The sequence below is a fragment of the Emys orbicularis genome, chromosome 4 (assembly GCF_028017835.1).
Source record: "Emys orbicularis isolate rEmyOrb1 chromosome 4, rEmyOrb1.hap1, whole genome shotgun sequence".
NCBI lineage: Eukaryota > Metazoa > Chordata > Testudines > Emydidae > Emys > Emys orbicularis.
This window is the reverse complement of record NC_088686.1, coordinates 21,182,318-21,204,106: the sequence shown is the minus strand read 5'-3', so window position 1 is coordinate 21,204,106 and position 21,789 is coordinate 21,182,318. Positions and strand designations below refer to the sequence as shown.

Below are 21,789 nucleotides of genomic sequence, written 5' to 3'. Positions count from 1 at the left end.
TTACAGACCAGTCAGCTTAACTTCATTACCTGGAAAGATAATGGAGCAAATAAGCAAGCAATTTGCAAACACCTAGAAGATGGTGATAAGTAATCGTCAACATGGATTTGTCAAGAACAAATCACGTCAAACTAACCTAATAGCTTTCTTTGATGGGGTAAAAAGCCTCGTGGATGGGGGGAAGCAGTAGATGTGGTATATCTTGACTTTAGTAAGGCTTTTGATACTGTCTCACCTGACCTTCTCATAAACAAACTAGGGAAATACAGCCTAGATGGAGCTACTATAAGGTGGGTGCATAACTGGTTGGAAAACCCTTCCCAGAGAGTAGTCATCAGTTCACAGTCAAGTTGGAAGGGCATATTAAGTGGGTTCCTGCAGGGATGGATCTGAGTCTGTTCAATATCTTCATCAATGATTTAGGTAATGGCATAGAGAGTACACACAAAGTTTGCGGATGATACCAAGGTGGGAGAGGTTGCAAGTGCTTTGGAAGATAGCATTAAAAGTCAAAATGATCTGGACGAATTGGATAAGTGTTCTGAAGTAAATAGGATGAAATTCAAGGAGAAATGCAAAGTACTCCAATTAGAAGGAGCAATTAATTGCACACACAAAATGGGAAATGACTGCCTAGGAAGTAGTACTGCAAAAAGGGATGTAGGGGTTATAGTGGACACAAGCTAAATATGAGTCAACAGTGTAACACTGTTGCAAAAAAAGCAAAAATCATTCTGGGATGTATAAGCAGGAGTGTTGTAAGCAAGACACCAGAAGTAATTCTTCCTCTCTACTCCGCGCTGGATAAGACCTCAGCTGGAGTATTGTGTCCAGTTCTGGGCGCCACGTTTCAGGAAGGATATGGACAAATTGGAGAAAGTCCAGAGGAGAGCAACAAAAATGATTAAAGGCTTAGAAAGCATGACCTCCGAGGAAAGATGGGGAAAAAATGGGCTTGTTTAATGTGGAAAAAAGAAGACTGCAGAGGGATATGATAACAGTTTTCAAGTATATAAAAGGTAGAAAATTTGTTCTCATTAACCTCTGAGGTTAGGACAAGAAACAATGGACTTAAATTGCAGCAAGGGAGGTTTAGGTTGGACATTAGGAAAAACTTCCTAACTGTCAGGGTGGCTAAGCACTGGAACAAATTGCCTGGGGAGATTGTGGAATCTCCATCATTGCAGGTTTTTAAGAACTGGTTAGACAAACACCTGTCACGAATGGTCTAGTTACCATGTAGTCTTGCCTTGAGTTGTGGGGACTAGAGTAGAAGATGGATTTCAGTCCCTTCCAGTCTTACACTTCTGTGATTGGATGGTTCTTGGGGCTACAGGGCCTTGTTCCTCAAATGCACAACAAGTTTTATTAAATAATAGAAAACCATCAACAAGAAATACTGTGGAAACAATACCATCTTTGCTGTAACAGTCGTCATATTTCATCAACTCACTCTCCTCTTCATAGGGTACTGGATTACCTGTTGGAATGGAAGACGTTTCTGTGAATTGTATTAAGGTTCACCTAGCACCAATAACAGGCTTTCACACACCCATGGAGGGTTTCTCTCTTTGTTCACCCAACTACAGCAAGATTCCTGTGAGGTTTGTCAAATATGTCCCCACAAATCAGGAAACCTGCTCCTAACTGGGACCTGAACCTAGTCCTTAATGACCTTATGAAGCATACGTTTGAACCTCTGGCTACATGTTTGTTGTAAGATTTATCTATGAAGACAGCCTGTCTGATAGTGATCTCTTCTCTTCTTCCCAAAGAGTAGGAGAATTGAGGGCTTTAATGTCAGACTCTCCCCATTTACAGTGTTTTCCAGAGAGAAAGTGTCGCTACAGGCCCATCCAAGATTCTTACCTAAAGTGTCCTCAGAATTCTAAATTAATCAAACCAGTTATCTCCTGGTTTTCTTCCCAAAACAACATTGGATTAGTCAAGAAGCTATATTCCATACTCTATATGTAAGGAGCATGTTAACTTTCTGCCTAGACAGGACCAAACCATTTAGAAAAATCTCCTGTTTCGGTCTATAATGGATACGAACAAGGGTTTGGTAATTTCGAAATGGAGGTTGTCAAAGTGGATCTCTGGTTGTATTAAGACTGGTATGATAGAACTCATGTCCAACCCCCTTCGAGAGATTTAGCACATTCTACAAGAGCACTTTCTACATCAATTGCATTACTTAAGGACGTAGACATATGTAGAGTTGCAAATTGGTCTTCTGTTTCATACTCCTTTTCTGATTGTTACGTCCTGGTGTCTGCGGAAAGATCAGCTGCATCTGTGGGCAAGTTAGTTCTCTTCTGTATTGGACTCTGCACTGAACCTTCTGCCTCCTTAGGGGAATACTGATCTGGAGTCACCTGAAGTTGAACACCCAGAGGGACACTATTTAAAGAAGGAGAGGTTACGCAGCTTGTGTAGTAACTGGAGTTCTTGGAGATGTGTCCCTCTTTTGGTGCTCCACTACCTGCCTTCTTCCCCTCTGCTTTGGAGTCATCCTTATGGGACTTCGTGGTGATGAAGGAGTTGAGGGCAGTTTGCCCATGCAGCCCATATAGTCTCTTATTGGAGGATGAGGATGTGTGGGGTGCATGGGCGGGCTGAAGGGCACCTCTACCAAAAATCTATTATCAAAGGCACAGGGTGCAAGTGCACTTGAAGTGGACCACTCACAGGGACACCCATCTCAAATAACTCCATTTACTGCACAAGATGAATAACCTCTGTATGTGTATTGTCTCCTGAGCAACAAAACTTTCACTTGGTGTTTAGTTCTGATTTGGTTAATATCACTTCATGTGATTACATGCATGTTAGAAAAGTTATGACATAATTAACCAGGGTAAATGGCAATGAGTATAAGGAATTATAGGCATAACTGGCAGGTAGGCCTGTAGTTGTTTGCCTAAGACTTAGCATTATAAACCACCATTATAATTTAGCCTGAATGGTTAAAGTCTGGCAGAATTTTTTTTCTATGCTTTCTCACTACATCAGGCTGGATTTTTTTTAAATGTGTCAGCACAAAGGGTTCAGCTGTTTTTGAGAATATGGTTAGGTGAAAGTTTTTTTTTTTTTTTTTAAACTATTGACAAAACAAAGTTCCAACCATTTCTTTGAAGAGCTCTAGAGCCCTTCAGGTTTTGGACCAGAATTTGACATTTGGTAGGGAGTTCCTTCTGGGATCAAAGAAATGCCTTTTGATGTCCCAGAGAAATCAACCCAGATATAGTTTAGTAATAAGCGTCTGAAAATCACCCCTTGCACATGCTCAATAGAGCTTCTTAAAGGTTTGCAGCTGAAATCCCTGAATATTCCATTTGTATGGAGCATGCTCTAGTCCCACAGAGCTCCAAAATGTGCCAGCTGTATTCACATGCACAGAGCTAGTTTCAGATGTGGCGGTTGATACATTAATTAACAGCACCTGTCACTGCCCTGTTGGTCTAGATGAAGGCACATGTTAAAGTAAAGGGGAAACAGAGTTGGCACAGCCACCATCTTATGCTAAAAGTAGAGATAGTTCCCCCTCTCCTCCTAGGCTTGAGGCAGCAGCACTTCTCCTTGGCTGGTGTGCTGAGGGTGCCCCCTCCTGTTTCAGTTTACTTTCACTACTGAGGTAGATGTGCTGGACTCCAGGAAAAGATTATGCTTCAAGTCTCATCTCTTTCATGGACTAATGAAGTCTTGTGCAATTTGCATTTCTTATTGAGCAAGTCAAGCAGTAAAGTATAATTCTCCTCATCTTATATTTGGGTAAATGAGGTTGCACCTATTCTGTTCTGTCAGAACTGGAAATAGAACCTGGTATTGCATCTCTCACGTGGCTCTTTAAGCCACATATATGCCTTCTGGGTTGTGGGCTGCCTCGGGGGCTCGTGCAGCCCCGGGAATAGGTTAAAGCCGCTTTGTGGCTGCTCTAATTTACAGCAGTCTGTTGGCTCACAGTCCAGAATTGCAGAGTGTTGCAGCCACTTCCCCTAACATTCCACCTCCTGCCCCAGCACACTCCTACACGGGGGTCTGCAAGTGTGGCAGCATATGGCCATATATCATGGTTAAGGCTACATTTTAGTCACGGGTATTTTTAGTAAAAGTCATGGGCAGTAAACAAAAATTCATGGCCCGTGACCTGTCCATGACTTTTACTATATACCCCTAACTGAAACTTGGGCCAGGGGGTGCTCTGGGGGGGATGGTACAGGGCGCCGCTGGGGCGAGGGGGAGGTCGGCGTGCGGCCCGGGACCCCTGCTGGCGGAAGGGGAGGCGGGGCTCGCAGACTCCCTTCCTGGCTCCACGTGTCCCTGCAGCTCCTATGGGGAGGGGCAGCGCACGCTGCCCACCACAAGTGCCGGCTCCACGGCTCCCATTGTCCAGGAACCACAGCCAATGGGAGCTTTGGGGGCGGCACTTGCAAGCAGTGCGTGGAGCTCCCTGGCCTCTCTGCTTAGGAGCTGTAGGGACATGCCGGTGGGAGCTGGGGAGCCCCTCCCCCCCCCCCCCGGAGCGCTGCTTTACCACGTTATATCCGAATTCATGTTATATCGGGGTAGAGGTGTATGTTTTTCTGTGCTCTTTGTAACTACTAAAACCCCACTCCCCTCCAGAGCCAGCAACAGTACCCAGGCTTTTGATTCCAGACTTCTGTGTGCTGTCTGAAAGAGTTGGGTAAGCCACTGGTGAAGTGTCATGTCCCCCTCTAGTGACTGATGGACATAGAGGATTACAGACTGCTAGTGCAGTAAGTTAGTTATACCTTTAGCTCAAGTAGTAGATGTCTGTGTAATTTATTTAAAGGTCTTGGTTTTCAATCCTGTTAATGACCCATACAGGGCATCATTATGGTTCCACTTGTTGGAATTTCTGTTTCTTCAGTTTACTTTTCTAAAAAACTAGGCATTTGCATACAAAAAGCTACTTTTAAAATGTCAGTTACAACGTGCAAGTACTCAAAATTAAGAAATGCCCAAATTAATGTTTTCTGTGTGACTTAGCCTCCTTGTGTCTGTATATTATGATAATCTTTGTGTGATTATATACTATTTGACCCATGCTTCATTCACTGCCCAAGGTGGACAGTGAATGATGCAGAAAGTTGCAAGAAGAGAAGGGATGTTCTCTTGTGACAAACGTACTGAGCTGGGTTCTGTTTCTGGCTGAGCAACAAACATCACTTTGTACTTGTAGCACTTCCTGACATGATTTGTTGTCTTAGCAACTTTAATATTTTTAGTGTAGTTTTTTGTATCTAACATACTTTATATTTCTTTGAGTAATCCTTTCAGAAATTCAGAACATGTACCTGATGCATCCTTTATCAGGAAACTCTATATTGCACTGGCAAAAGATTGGAATCAATAAAGTCCCTCTCTTCCATCTCTACTTTGATCCTATTCTATGGTTATAATTAAATTTTCATAATAAAATTCATTACTTGTAAAATTTCAGCACATGAGAACACTTTTTAATAGAAAGCTTATACCACAGTCGGTTGGGTTTTTTAAATGAAACTTTGTGTAGGACTTTTTAAAGATGAACTCAATGTTCTTTACAAAGATAAATAAACATTACTAACCCCATTTAACATCTGGGGAAACCAAGGAAAAAAGAGCATGTGTTTCCATGTTAGTGATCTAACAGGCGCCTTAATACCAAGCAGATATGTGAAATGCTTGAGGTAAGTCACTGACAGTCGAGAGAAGAACCCCAAGTCTCCTAACTCCCAGGCCTGTGCTGAGTCCAACTGCTTTGCTTTATGTTGCATTGATATTTGTACTAGATCAGTTATAAAGTATTGAAAATTGTATTAAGTTCAGAGCAAGTTAAATGTATCACTGATTTTTTCGTTAACCTGGTTACCATGCGTATTTATGATACTATACATTATTAAAACCTATATTGAGTAAGTAAGACACTTTTCCCCCCCTTTGCCTGCCTCACAGGGTCTTGACAATGTTCACAAACAGAGAGTTGCTGAAGTGCTAAATGACCCCGAGAGCATAGAAAAAAGGCGAAGCCGAGAAAGCCTCAATGTAGATGTGGTAAAGTACGAAAGTGGCCCTGATGGAGGCGAGGAAGTGAGTATGAGCGTAGAATGGAATGGGGTAAGTACAGTACACAGTTGAAGAAAATAGTTTAGAAAATTTACCACTATAACAGGAACTTCTTTGTCCAGTTGTCATTCCATTGTGTTTTCAAAGTAGTTTTCCTACTTCATCTACTTTACAGTTCATAATTCTGCAGAATTAAGAATTAAAGAATAAGATCTTGCATTTAGTAAATTCTTCACATTTTGCTACTCTTTTAAATTGTCCACAATTTTTTTGTCCTGAAAAGTAAAATTTCTTTAGGAATTTCAAGCAGCTGGGCTTAACTATGAGCATCTGAATGCTGATTGAGTGTCCTGGTGTTTGTTGGGTGCATAATCCCTAGTCTGTGGTTTCCTCAGTAAATTGGCAATTAATTTACTTCTGCTTATTTGCTCTCTTTATATCATCCTTGCCTGTAGGTTAAATGTGTCCAGCAGGTGCCACTATGGAATTAGGAATATTAAAACATCAGTGGTTTTTAAAGTAAATAAAAATAATCAGTTTAAGACTTAAAAACAACTCCAGTCACCCCTCTCCCAACCTTGTCAGAGAGAATGATTTGTAACTTTGTTTCCAGTCATGGAAGAAGGTTGATCCATAATCTGCTTTTGTATGTGCTGTCATTGCTGGTTCATGGCAACTTGACAGCAAAGATACATTTTTGAAATGAAATGTATATCTCCACTTCCCATGCACTCCTTTAGAATTTATGATTAAAGTGAGGCCTTATTCTATCTTGTGATGTCTTGTTCCACTACCTAACAGAATACCTGTGTCATGAGTTAGAACAACAAAAACTTTTAAAAATAGATATGTTTGTAATGTGTGATTAACTGTGCATTTTCTACCCTTTGTTATGTCTTTCATGCTTTTAGGTATACTGTTTACTTAATTTTGTTTGCTCCGGTTACTGACTTTCTTATTGTGTATTCTGTTGCTGCCAAGGGGATGTACTTAGTGCAGGCAGGCAAACTGTTAATTCACTATAAACTATAGTTCTGCTAAAAGCACTGATACATTTTGCCAAATTGCTGTAGTGATAGGTTTGTCTGGCTACTTTTACTTTTGCTTTCGGGTGTTTATCCTATTTTATAAACTAGAATGCTTCTAAAGTTCATTTCCCTTACCACAGTTTTCCAGTCACTTGTAAGAAGCTTTAGGATCCTAAAGCCAACTTCGTAAAAACTTACACTTGCTGAGTTTGCACGGAGAATGTTCTCTCCATCTTTGGTTGCTTTTGTCATTTATCAAATGGCACTTTGTTGGCATTGGTATTCTCCGTGCCAAGACAATCAATCAGCATCTGTTGTGAATAATTAATGTTGCATCATTAGTGTCCCCAAAATAAGTTTGGTAACTCCTTTTATCTTAATTTTGTCCACTCAGCATTAGAACTGTGTACTGTACTCCTCCCTTAATTTCTGCCGTACTTTGCATGCCTTTGTGTGTTCTAAGTGAATAAAACCTTTTTCTACTGTTTGCTTTTAATTAAAACAAGCATGCAGGTTTTGGAATGATAAAGAACCTTCTGGAAAAATACAAAATGGTATTTCTAGGTCAATATTTGAATGAAACCTAACTGATAAAAATCTGTTGACCTAAAAAATTAATTTGTCTTTAGGGACCAGAATTAAGGAAGTGTTGATTTTTACAAAGTCTGGGAATTGCACCATTCATTTAAAAAATGTGGCATCACTTTTTCTGATATACATGGGACTATTCACAGTCCACATTTTCTTCCTCACTTGAGAGAGTTTGTTCGTACACAAATGAAACAGGAAACTTCCCAGCATTGTTTTCTACCTTATTTTAATGCTGTTCTTTTCTGTACCTGTAGGATGTGGTGTTACCTTTCCCTTATCTCTTCTCTCCACACAGATATTCTGCTTCTCAGACAGGAAGTACTATTGAATTTCTATCATAGGCAATTTAATTTGTTTACAGAGACCAAAGAAAGGGCCTGTTTTGGTTTAAAAAAAACCCTTCTGATGTGCATCGGTACTCTTGAGTTGGCTCAAGAACTTGGCTGTCAGACAAAACGGTGTTAGGGATAGTGCAATTTATAGAGTAGTTGAAATTATTTTTAAATTTGAGAAATTTTCTGCAGTTTTTGACCAGCAGTGCACAGGAGTAGTAATTTTGTGAGGGTATACACAATAAGAGGATACTGCAATTAAAGTAACTTCCCACATGTAGTATAGCTTAGACAAGAACTGTACACTTTGGGGTAGTGTCCTAGAGGAACTGACAAGTCCGTTTTAAACAAATCTATAGCTAAATACTAAGACACACATTGTTTAGTAAAATTGATGTAATGTATATTGTATACTAACACTTACTTTTAAAACTTGCAACTATTTATGGAACAATACACTGTTCTCGTAACTTTTTATCAGTTTTAAAATTTTACAATTTGAAATTGTTGTTAGAGAATTGCTTTCATAAACATTTTAAAAATGTTTTCTTATACTGACTTTTCCAGATAAGCCTGAGCTTTTGCCCCATGTCTGTCTCAAAAACTGAAGGATATTTTTTATATAGTGGCTATAAAGCTGAAATGCCAGCTAACTTGAGAACTGTTGATGTGAACATACCTATTTTAAGATACAAGGAATAATTTGACTTTTTATTCATGGAATCATGTATCTAAAATATAGAGTTCAGATTCAAAGCTGCTGAATTTCCATAAGCACTTCTTGAATCATTCTATCTGAAAGGTCTTTATGTAATTCTAAACAAAATATAAAATCTAATTTGATAATAGACCTCTGTCATCAGGTGAAGATTTGATTGCAACTCCCAGTTAGTTTTCAGTTACTGGTAGTAGGGCATCTTGTTGTAAAATATTTTTTATTGGTATTCACTCTACTTCCTACGGAGAGATGCCATCATCACTAAACAAAAATCTTAATTGATATCCATGTCCATTTTCCCAGAGTTGAGAATGGAAAGCCTAAGAATTCAACTACCTCGTCACTTCTGTAGGTGGTTCTTTCAGTTCAACATAGAGGTCCATTCGGCAGGCCAGTGTGTGGAAACTTGCATTACAGTATTTTCCTTATGAATTTTAATTTTTAAAAATATATGCATGATAACACATCAACAGTTCCATGGATTCTTATTACCTCAAAGAAGTAGATGGAATTTTGTTTGGAGGGGTAAGAGAAACCCTTTTCCTTTTTAGTGTTGTGGAGAAAAAAATTCTTGACAGAAGTTAAAGCTTAAATGAATGCACCTTGTTCTGTTCATTTCTTTTAAATCTTGTATTAAGTTTTTCCTTTTTATTTTGGCTTTTGTATTCTTTTCAATTGAAAAAAAATCATTCTTTCCTTTGCATATATTACACGTGATTTTATAATATAAAAGCAATTTATGGTTTTTAAAAATCTGCTTTTCTCTTATTTACTTAAATTAATTACTTGTTAATTTAATAAAAGACTGGATCTCTTTTGGTAATTTTTGTATGATACATGTTAATGAAATAGGTTAAAGTATGTAAACAAACAACTACCTTTTGGGTAATTACAAGGATCTGTGAATGGCAGCACTTAGAGGTGCAATCCCAAATCTTTAATTTAAAAAAAGACCTCCAGCATATGACCTAGAAATACCGTAAACATAACTGTTCAAAATTGAAAACTGTTGAACTTTTCCCAACAGTTTCATTCAGTTTTTCTCTCTCCATTTCTGTCTGACAGGCCTAGATGCCTTTTGTGATTCTTATACTGTCTCCTGCATGACGGGCGTGCACCATCTTCAAGCTTTAACTTCTCTCTTCAGTACTGACTGCTGTGTTTTAGCAAATCCCTTACGATTTTTGTCAGAGCTACACTTCCTTGTAAACTGGCCATTCCTTCAGTGCTAGTGTCTTTTATTCGGTTTCCTATTTCTGTACATGTGTAGCTTTGCTAGATATGTATCTAGTCATACAAAATGTGTTATTACAACCATTTGCTGTGTAATACTTAAGTAAAAAGTAAGAATGAACTTTATAAGTAGCTGTTCACTATGAAAAAGGTAGTTAAAAGTATCACACAAGGTATTATTAAAATAGCATGATGGTGACCTTTACAGAATAAAATGTAAAAGTAAGGCATGTGCTCCAAGTGCTTTAAAATGTATTTAGAGACCTATAATGTGGTTAACATCAATATGGAACTCTGGATGTCTTCACTTATGATTATTCTAAAGTAGCATTGCTGTTTAGTCTTTGTGTGAAATTTTGGCAATTATGCTTTTCTCTACTAATCTTGGTGTTCAGTGATTTGTGTATTTGTCTTTCTCTAATAAACTCACTCCAACTGATGTCTGTCTCTGTCTGCTTAGTAGTACTTTCTCCTTTTACAGTCCTTCCTTTCAAACAGTAGCCATGTAGGATTTCTAGAAGTAGCAAGTGGTTACTTATCTTACTAAACTGTTGGTTTTTAAGAGAAAACAATAATTCTTTGGTATACAAATTTGATATCTGTACTTAAGAGTTAGAAACTTATGTGGCATAAAATGTGAATGTAATGTGTGGAAAGTTGTCATTTCATCTTTTTATATTTTTCTGAAACATGGTGAAAGTAAAACTGAAATATAAGAATCTAAATATATATAATTTTCTGATCATAAATGGTTCCTAAGTTTTTAATAAACTCAACTTATAGAATTCACTAAATATGTTTAGTGCACATGACCTAGATATCAGAGGGGTAGCCGAGTTAGTCTGAATCTGTAAAAAGTAACAGAGGGTCCTGTGGCACCTTTAAGACTAACAGAAGTATTGGGAGCATAAGCTTTCGTGGGTAAGAACCTCACTTCTTCAGATGCAAGTCTAGATAGTTGAACAAAAATAATAAAATAGTTTGTTCATTCAGACCTTGATAGAATGATTTTGCTTGATACTGTACTCTCACCTTTCCCATATGACTGCATCAACGTAAACATGAAATGTGGTGGTGGTGGTGGTGAAGGTGTTGGTATGCATTTGTGAATCATGTATGCTTTGAGATTATTTTTAACTGTTATAAATCATAGTTAACCATAAATTGAACAGATTTTCATATTTCTGAAATCCTTGTGATAAGTAGGCACTGATAAGTCTGAATGCTGACAGTAATCTTCTTGATAAAATAAAATTTATATGGCATTTAAAAATATTTATATAATTTGGCACTATTACCTAACAGTAATAGAACATAAGTATTTTGACTATACATGTTGTTGTTAATTCAGCTGTAGGGAAGGGGCAAAAGCTGTTGCAGTTTCACATTTGTTCAAATTTTTTTCAGGATGGCACTGGATCTTTAAAACGCAGTGGTTCCTTTAGCAAGCTCCGTGCTTCAATTAGACGCAGCAGTGAGAAGCTGGTTAGAAAGCTGAAGGGAGGAAGTTCACGAGACAGTGAACCAAAGAATCCTGGGTAATTATTTATTCTTAGATGAGCTGGTGTGCTCCCAGTTTGTGCCCATTTTGTAGCCTAGCACTGATCAAGGAAGCCTTTCCTCTTGTGGTTATTATCTATCTTTACTGCATGTAGAATTGTAGTTCATAAAGGTCTTAAACATATTGTATTCCTTACTGAAAAGTGATATAGGGAATAATTTAACTCTATGCGGATAGTTCCCTAATATTAACAGTGGAAAAATTTATTTGTTTTTAGTATTTATTGCTCTGTTGTTGTTGTTTAACAGAACTTGCAACTTCTTAAAGGGGGATGCTTAGCATGATGGCAGCTCTAAGAAAAAGCTTTATTTAAAACATGTTTATATAGTCAGAGTATTATTGGTGCACTTTATTAAATTGCTAAAATTCTCTTTTCCCAGAGAATAAATTAAGTTGCCCATACTTTATTCTTAAGTACTGTATTGGGAAAAGGTGTGTGTGTGGGGGAGGGGGGGGGGGCAGGGGTTGTTTGGTTTTGGGTTTTTTGTTTTTTATTTTTTGCTTTAGTAGAACTCACGACTAGCATAGCATTATGAACATTTAATTTATTAAAAATAAACTTCAGTGTTAACACAATTTGACATCAAACTTTTTAAATCTAAGAATCTGGTTCTATATAAACAGAATGTGTTTCACATATTGTATGTATTAATTTTCTACTAACATTTAAACTTGCTCTTTATCAAGGGTATAGAAGTGGAAAGCTACTGTTAAAGAAAGCGAACAAAATGTTACCTCTCAATCCTTAGTGTTGAGGGAAAAGGTTTACTGGAAGTCAGCATAAACAATCATTTTTAGTCATGCTTCACTTAGAAACTAAGGCCTGGTGTACACTAAAAAGTTAGGTCAACTCAGCTATGTGGCTCAAGGATGAGAAAAATTCACAGCTCTGAGCAGCATGGTTAAGCTGACCTAAATCCTGGTGTAGACTGCACTAGGTCGATGGAAGAATTTTTCTATCAACCTTGCTACTGCCTCTTGAGGAATGGGTCACCTATGCTATGGGAGAACCCCTCCAGTCAGCTTAAGCCTGAGGTAGTATCTACATTGATATGCTACAGTGGCGCAGTTGCAGCGTTTCAAGTGTAAACAAGCCCGAAGAAGGGTTAACTACTGAAACATCCAAATTTCAAAGGGCAGAAACTAGTGTCGAAAAAACTCTTAACTATTAAATTATATGTACTGTAAATTCAGTGAATCAAGAATTTTACCACCTGCTATTAGCTATGTTATGTATTAAATTCTCACACCCCTGAAGTCAGTGGCAAAACTTCCACTGAATTGAAGGGGGATGGGGGCACTGTGTATTTTCATGGCTTTAAGTGTATTCATAATTCCTGCTGATGTACAAAACGATATGTTGTTCTGTTTACCTGTTGCACTATGCAAACATTCATCACAGAATTAAGCATAAGTGTTACCTTTTTCCTTAATAGCCCTCCAGTTCTAGCAGCATATCAGGTTTAGCCTTGAATACTTTTTTCACTTTGGAAAACAAACTAATTTGGTTTCCAGATACAACTGTTAGAACAGCATTGCTTTATTGAGCTTCTTTTTAAAAATTCTAAATAAGAGAATTTGGGTTGTCTTCATTTGCTGGAATAACAAATATTTATGTAGTAATTTAAATTTCTGTGTGATGTCTGGGGCAGGGACAGGGACATGGGGGGCATATCATTAACTGGTGTAAATTGTCATCGCTCCATTGGAGATCTGCCGCACTCTTTATCTGCTTGTAAAGCTTCATGCACACCCATGATACTATATAAATAATTTCTGTTGCTATTTGTCATTTTTTGATTACTTACCTCACTGTAAGCTGTCAATGAAAGGGTATTTTTTCAATTAAGGTAGAGTGGGAGACTGAAATTTAAAAAAAACAAACCCACACACAACGGTATAATGGAAGAAATACAAAACTGCAAGATGGTTTAGCAAAACAGTGCAAATGCAAGCCCAGAATGAGTCTTATTCTTCCAACATCCATAGTTTAAAAAAATTATAAATGTTTCTATCATTTGCATACAATTCTTTATCAACTCCCTATATTGCTCAGGTTTACCATTGTTTTTATAAACTATAATTTATACCTAATAACTATTTCCTTTACCCCCAATATTTTTGGAAGGTTTAAAAGTTTTTTCAACATTTTATAGAACCAGGTTGCTATTCCTGGTCTCCTGCAGTTGTTAATAGGGAAATATATGGACAACTTATTTTTTTATAAATTATAAATAATAGCTAAAGGGGGTTTTTCTACCATATTTTGAATATTCACACTTAATTTATTTGGCATTGCAATCTGCTGTAAACATCCTCTGTATATGTGCTGCATGTAAGTAAAAGTAATCTATCCACATCAATATGAACCATATTTTTGACCCTATGCCACCTAAATGTGTTTGGTATTTATACTAATGATAAAGTTAGTGTAGAACAGATGCTAAAGTGCCAACATCATTTTTGGTTTCCAGTGTTCATAAAGTGTCCTGTGTTCTTTGAAAGCCTGTCTGATATTTGAAGGTAAAATTCTTCATTAGCTTATCTGTTATGTACATATTCCACAAATAGTTCTGATTTCAAAATCTTTCATTGCTGGTGATCATGTAGTGCCAGAAAAAAGTTTCATTTTGAGGTCCTAGGATGAGTTTGCAGTACTGGCAAGGTTTTTTTTTTTTTTTAAATTAATCCTTTGACTAGTAAATGTACAAATTCTTTTGGAAGTTGATGAGAATACCTATACAGACGCCGCCCGACTCACGCAATCGTTCCGTTCCGGAAAGCCTTGCATAACTCGAATTTTGTGTAAGTCGGAAACGTATACTCGTACGCTATGCAAAAATTTCCACAACTCGAAAATCCTATTTCTGGTTTATGGAACTTTTTCCGTAAGTGCGAATTTGCGTAAATCGAGTCTTGCATAATCCAGGGAGCGTCTGTACAACCCTTTTTTTGTAGATTATAAAACCTTTTAAAAATCTTAATTTTCATTTGCTTAGCTATTTCAGAAAGAAGTTAAATATCTGGTTTGTAAAATTAATTTTTTTAATCCTTTCATGGCTTTCTAGATCATGAAAGTGCAATTGAGGATAGGATTTAGTAAAATATGTACATATGTTTACACAAGAATACTTTCCAATAACTTCTTTATTCATAATAGGTTATTTCAACTTCATTTCCGGTAGTAACATTGCTTTCCATAGTAATTTGCTACACTTAGTTAAAACTGCTCTGTTTTCTTTTACTGCCATTTGACTTTAAAAAGTGACAGTTTGATGCATATATTTTTATATAAACACACATTTGTGTTTAAGGTGTTGCAAATAACTGAATACAGTATTGCTAGTGTATATAAAGATCTACTGACTTATCAGAAAAATTGTTTCTAAAAAGAATGTTGTTCAAGATTTTCCATGAGAAATCGTTTTTTCTTCTCACTGCCACCTCTACCTCTTCCCTTCACTGCCTCTTCTCTATTTTCTGTGAAGGCTATGTTTTTGCTTTGTAGTTCACCAGTTCCTGCTACTTTGTCCTCACTTACAGTCATAGTCATTGATCATGCTGTCAAACAAGGATTATGATTTCAAGTGAGTAATAAGTAACAAGAATAGATGAGTTCCAAAGCTCTATTCACAGAAAATTGAGGGAAGGAGGGAAAAAACACTTGTCAGCAAATTATTTATAGGTAAAATGTTTTTGATAAGGTGATAGGAGATCTGTAAGAGTTGGATGTTACAAGCATACAGTACTTGAAACTTGGTGTGAACTACTTACCATGGACATTTACTTTTTATTTGATTTCAGAGCTTTAATTTTACATTTATTTTGCTTTGTTGATAGGTTGCTGATTTTGATCTCCCATGTTTAAAATTTGACCATAGAACAGGTTAGCTAAGTTGGCGCAGCAAAAATAAAAGCAAAGCTTTTTTAAAATATCTGTTTATTATAACACAAAGAAAAATGATGCATGTATTCTGAGTATTTTTAGTCCTGTTTCTGACTTGAAAAAAGTTACAAGTGCATTTGCCAAACTAATTTTCATCTGTAGATGAAAATCTAATTTTACTTCTAAAGTAAATTGGCTGCTAATAACTTTTTAAAAGTTGAAACTTAGTCATGATATCTCTTTAAGTTCATTATTAGCACTTGAGCAAAAGTATACAAGATATTTGGGTAGATTTGTACCTGTGGATTTTTTTTGTTTTGTTTTCCTGGAGTTTGGATTTTGTTTTTAATAAACCTTTATGCTCTTACTTTTTGAAAAGAGATTTTAATTTGTGATGTTTTGTATGTGTGTTTTTACAAATTAACATACTTTGACTTTCATGTGTAACCGTAACTGTATATTTTATGTAAATAAATAACAGAGAGGTATAAACCATGCATGATTCATTGCTTCTTTTTTGTTGCTAACACTTATGTCATATTTTAAATTATGTGCATTCTGCTCTCTGAAACATTCAAAATTAATTGCTTTAAAAATGTAGTATGCTTACATTGTGTAGCTGCTGCCTGCATTTATTTGTATAGGTTTTTTGTATTTTAGTTTCGGCATTCCAGACATAACACATTACTTGGGCTCAGATTTATCAGAGCACTTAAGCACATGCTTACCTTTATGTCTGAGTAGTACTGTTGATTTCAGTGGGACTAATGACTTACTTAGTGTGCAATGTGAGCTGTGCAGAGACCTTTACACATGGGTGCAGGGAGCCACCTCTCCAGATCACACTGCAGGATTGGGGCCTAACTTTGGTGTTAATAGTGTGACAAAATAATGTTATTTAAGGTGCTCCTTTAGAAACAGACAAACCATAAAAGATCCAGTGATCTCCTACCAACAGAGCACTATGTTCTAAGGGACATATAGGTATTTAGGGTGGGGAATAGCAAACATCCATATTGTACCATTTCAGCAAAATCTTCTGACATTGGGGACTATTTAATACTCTAACTTAAAATGTATATAACCTCACATTTAAACATTTTAGTCTTAAATGTTGTAGATGTTTGATTAATCTTTATTAAAGATCAAGATGAAAGCAATTATTAATCCTTATCCTCAAGAATACGGAAGTTGATAACTCTATATTAACTATTTTATATTATTATCTTGATTAGCAATAGCCCTTCTAAAATAACAAGGGCTTAAATTGATTGTGTTATCTTTGTGGTGTATTGCTTTCAGAAGACCATTTTAAGACTACCACTGACTGAAGCACATTATGGCCACAAGCATGACAAAAGTTAATAGTAGCAACAATCTTGTATTGTCCTTCACTTCAAAATAGACTTAGCAAGCTTTTAAAAAATCCACTATAAAAGGAATGTCTGTGATAACCTGTTAATTTTTGCCTTATTTATGTAAATGGAAGTTTTTCCATAGCTTTTACTAGTTAAGTACAACTTATTGGATACATTTATTGATATGTATTAATATTTTTCACAAACATTTCCTAAACTATATCCGAATAGTTTGTTTTTTTTAATTAGCTAAATAACTTTAAAATGAGCATTAAAGTGGAGCATATGTTAAATTAATGTATTGATTCAGAAAGATGACACATTTTGGAAACAAATAATTTGAACCATTAAAGATATTAACATAAAACATGTAATGTGCTTAAATACTATGGGGCTGGCAATTATTTTTACACATATCTTAGAATTAAAAGAGAGAAGGAAAATGTGCAAATATATATAAGTAACTATAGAAAGTATTTCTCTTAAAGAGCATACTTCATATTAGGTTTCACAGGTTATATTAAAACTCCCTTAAGTTTGCCTCAGTATTATTATACTTATGTGTTTAGAGTTTAGTTTTCAATTATTCTGATTGGTTTATCCTTGCATGTTCACTATCCTGGTTGCAGCATGAAGCGTGCCAGTTCTCTGAATGTTCTTAACATGGGTGGCAAGGCTACTGAAGATCACTTTCAAGTAAGAAGCCCTATAATATTCTTACACAAGTAGATACCAGTAGCAGAGTTTGGGCTGAAGAGCTTGAGAAACAGTAAAATAATAAACCTCTTGGGACTCAATAAGACTCTCAGTATAGCAAAACACTTTAAGCATGTGCTTTAAGTCCATTGGCATTCAGCAGAATACTTAAACACATACTTAACTTTAAGCACCTGCTTAAGTCCCATTGATATCAGTCAGTTAAGCAGGTGCTTAACTATTATGCTGAACTGAAGCCTGAATTAGAATATTGGAATGGCTAGTAAGTTTTTTGGAATCTTACATCCTTTTTAAATTTATATTACAAGAAATACTTGTAAAGCTCAGATATTCTGTATTTTTGATGAAAGAAGCTTCTCTCAAAAGGTCCGGTCATACTAGGTGTTGTGTGCTCTCAAATCCCAATGACTTCAGTGGGAGCTCAGGGTTCACAGGAGCAGGCACTAAATTTATCTGATCTGCTATCAAGTGTTGCTTCTACCAAAATCTAAACTGTAAATATTTTGCCTAACTATATTCAGTGTACCTGATCGCTACTACACATAACTGTTTGTACCTAATAAGTCACCATTGCATATGTTGTCGAGGAAAGCTAGTAATGTTCTGTGTTCTAAACAACGTTGCGCATTTTACTAACAGCAGCTGTGACTAACTTTGGGGGGAATATTAATTGCGTCAATGCCAGCATACTGTATTCTGTAGAATCTTCACCTTTATTTGCCCCAAAGCTTATAACAAAAGCACACGCTGCATGGATCTCTTTCACTGTTGTGTGGCATAAAGGTATCTCCTTAGTATTATCCCTAAAGAGTCTACTGCAATTTTTTAGTTCTCTGAAATTTATGCAAAGATGTTCCTTCATTAATTTATGTGAACTTTGACCAAAAAAAATCCACCAAGGTAAACCAAAGCACTTTGCAACAGTAATACAAAAAATGGCCAGGGCTTTCAGAATCGGACTGTCTTGGCCTGGGAGTGTATATCTTTATAACTGGTTTCCTGTACATTCCATAATTTGTGCTTTCTCAACGAGCTGTGCTTACCACATGTGAAACGTGTAAAGTTAACAATGTGTTTACAAATTTTACAAATATTTCCCCTGGTTTGCCAAGTAGAGAGACACTTGCCAATATCCCTAGGCAGTCAGCCCCTTCTGTAATAAATATCTGTTAGGAATGCAAGGGAAGTGCTCAGATATTACTACATCTGTGGTTGAAGTAAAGATAGTTATCAGGATGTGAAAAAAAATCTTACATAAGCTCTCAAACTTAAGTAGATAAGCAATACTAGTTTCCTAAAGTACACCAATTGTTCAAGTGTTTGTTTTAGTTTTTAATTTTTTTATCATTCTTTTTATGCAGGCATCCAGGTTGCTCAAGTGTTTTAATAATTTTTTTTTTCATTTTTTTTATACAGGAACGAAATAATTGTCTGACAGACTCAAGGGCTCTGAGTGCCAGTCACACTGATTTGGCACACTGAAGTTCTTGGACAGAAACTAGCTATAATTCCTTTGTGAATAAAGAAGCACTGAGACTCTCAAAGCTTTGGTTCCTTATCACTCTCTATAGGAACATCTAATTTGTAGACTCTTTTGCAATGGACTGCTGTTTTTACTTTTCTAAAATAGTAGTGACATTTTTAAACATAGTATTAGTGGATATTTTCTTCTGAAGAGAAACTATATAGATATATATTGCTCATTGCACTGTTGTCATTCATGCTACTTATGTTGATTTCTGTTAACAGATCTGAATATCACAGCAGCTGAAAACTGAAAAAATAGAAATACATATAAAACATACCAAAATGCAAAGGAGTATAAAGGGTTCTCTATATTGATATTTGAAAAGAGATTAAATATGTAGCAGAAAATATATACAGTGCTTGAATGAGACAAGTATCGGTTATGTGCATTACTGTATAAATTCAGAATGGGGTATACTGTACTGGTGCGACTTTACCTTACATGACTGAGAATCACAATTTCAGATATCTTGCCTGAAAAGTAGAGCTTAAATATTGGATTCCTTAACCAGTAGATCTAAATAATAAATTTTGTAATGCAACTATAGGTGGCATGCATAGCAATACCTGTAACTATGAAATTTCATACCTTATTTATTGATGTAGGTCTTAAGGCCCAGTAATCAGTGGTGATCGTACAGTTCATTTTGATCGGGGGGAAATGGCAAAGATTTTGGCCTGTATTTTGTACAGTAGATGCATATTGAAGCTGTGGGATGCAACTGTCCCAGAGCAGTAGAATATTGTGCCTCAGGTTGCTGACACTTTTCCTGCCTTTCCACTGGAATTCTTATCCCTTAGTTCTCTTTAGGCTAAAACTACTGCATTGTTTCTTCATGCTTGTTCCAACTCTTGCCTCTCTCCATATTAGTTGATGGCAACAGGAGCAAATGAAGCAGGTGATTGCATGCTAGGCTGTTATACTGTGGAATAGCTGCTGTGCAGAGGACCTACTTGTGAAACTCTCTACTGAAGTTTAATACATTTAGGGCCCCATCAGAAGCACTAGATGCCCTTATTTGGCAGATAGGGCACATTTTTGATCAGCCATCCTTTTTTAATCTAGATACAATTAATAGATATGCTGTCTGTATTCAGGCCTGCTGCTGGGACTAAGTATGTAATGTTTAAGTATCTTGTGAACACTAACATTTTCAGTTTGTTTTTTTCTGTAAAATATGTGATTTTTAAAACACCACACACAGAATTTTGTAGACAAGTGAAAACTGTTATTTACATGCAAGTGGAAGGAGAAAGTAAAAATGTGCATGTGTTTGTGAATATAGGGAAGTAATTGAAATATACAGAACAAAAAGATAACTTTGGGACAAGCTGGAATACTAATCCAAGATGAGACTAACACACATTGAGGTAAAATAGAGGAAGGAAAAAAAATAAGTTTTGGTATTTGATCAGGCTGTGAAGAACTCACTAGACCTAATACTGTTATAACTCCTTGACCAACTGGCATCTGGTTTTAAAGCTTATTTTAATGACTGATGCAACAAGTTATATGTGTAATGCACTTACGTTTACTATGAGGTACTTCATTAGCATCTCCATAAAGAAGAAAATTGTATATATGGTGTACTTGCCATAAAAACAGTCCAGAAATTGAGACAAGATGCTGCTAATGTGTAGTGGTTTTAATCCATACTAGTGCAATTCAGTGATGAACTTGTGAACAAATTGTTTGCTCAGCTATTTTATAGATGTAGTCATAATGTGGACTTAAATTTGAATTTTTTTTAGAGCTTTTACATTATTTTAGTAAAACATTACATATACGTTTGTTGGTGAATTCATAGTTCCCTGCACAAAGCTTGAAGTAAACTAGCTTTGCCCCGGAACTAAACAGCAGTTGCTGGGGGGGTAAGAAGATGGTATCCATTGCTAACTGGTGGGCAGGCCACAGGGCTACCACAGCTGCTTTGTGTCAGCTGTCCCTTTTGCAATAACTGAAGGATTTCTAGTGCAGAGGCCTGCCCTACAACTCAGCCTTTGCTGGTATGGGAGGAGCTATCACAGTAATAGTGGCCCAGAGGACTTTTTACAAGCCCTTTACATCCAAGGTGACTTTCACCAATGTGAAAAGCACCTATAAAGGTCTGACTTTGTAGAAAAGTAGCTATTCTGACCCAAAGGTGACTTTGAGATTAGATATTTGGTGCAATCTAAGAACTTGTTTCTAAGCCTTTAATTCAAATTTGAAAGATAATGTTTTTGCAGCCTCTCAGAGAACTGGAACTTGTTGTGTAAATAGAAATCTGTTTAAATATTTAAAACTTAATTCAGACCTGCTTAACTATAAATTTTATTAAATGGTCTTAAATTCAAGACTAGAGTATGTCAGACTCTGGTAGTGGTGAAATCTCATTATAGCTCAATAAAATATTGTAGGTGGTACTATTAGTACTGTGCTTACAAATGTGACTTACGTGCTTTATATATTATTTAAAGGAATGATAAGATTAAAATGTTGACCTTCTTCTCTATCCCACACCATCTTCCCAAACAAAACCACTCTTTTCCCAAGTTGCAAAATCTGTGTAATTTTTCTGTGGATTTTAGCATCAATCTTCCTTTCGTTTAAATGATCCAAAAAATTACTTTGCCAGTGTATGCATCTATTTGTTTTTAAGTGGACTTCTGAGTTTACTTTTAAATCATAGTTAATGTGACACTTCCATTTTAATTTTTTTGCTAGACTCTGTCAGTTGTGCACCAGTTGCTAGCAGTACTGTCACTATTTGTTTTTGATCGAAG

At 36.3% G+C, this 21,789-nt stretch overlaps 1 protein-coding gene across 1 annotated transcript in view; it reads left to right on the top strand.

Annotated features, from left to right (window-relative positions):
* Positions 1-18,978, top strand: part of KLC1 (kinesin light chain 1) — a 78,771-nt gene extending 59,793 nt beyond the window's left edge. The window contains exons 13-16 of the mRNA XM_065403899.1: positions 5,962-6,123; positions 11,382-11,512; positions 17,409-17,475; positions 18,913-18,978. Coding sequence (XP_065259971.1) covers positions 5,962-6,123; positions 11,382-11,512; positions 17,409-17,475; positions 18,913-18,978 — 426 coding nt within the window. The remainder of the gene's footprint in view (positions 1-5,961; positions 6,124-11,381; positions 11,513-17,408; positions 17,476-18,912) is intronic.
* Positions 18,979-21,789: the final 2,811 nt, after the last annotated feature.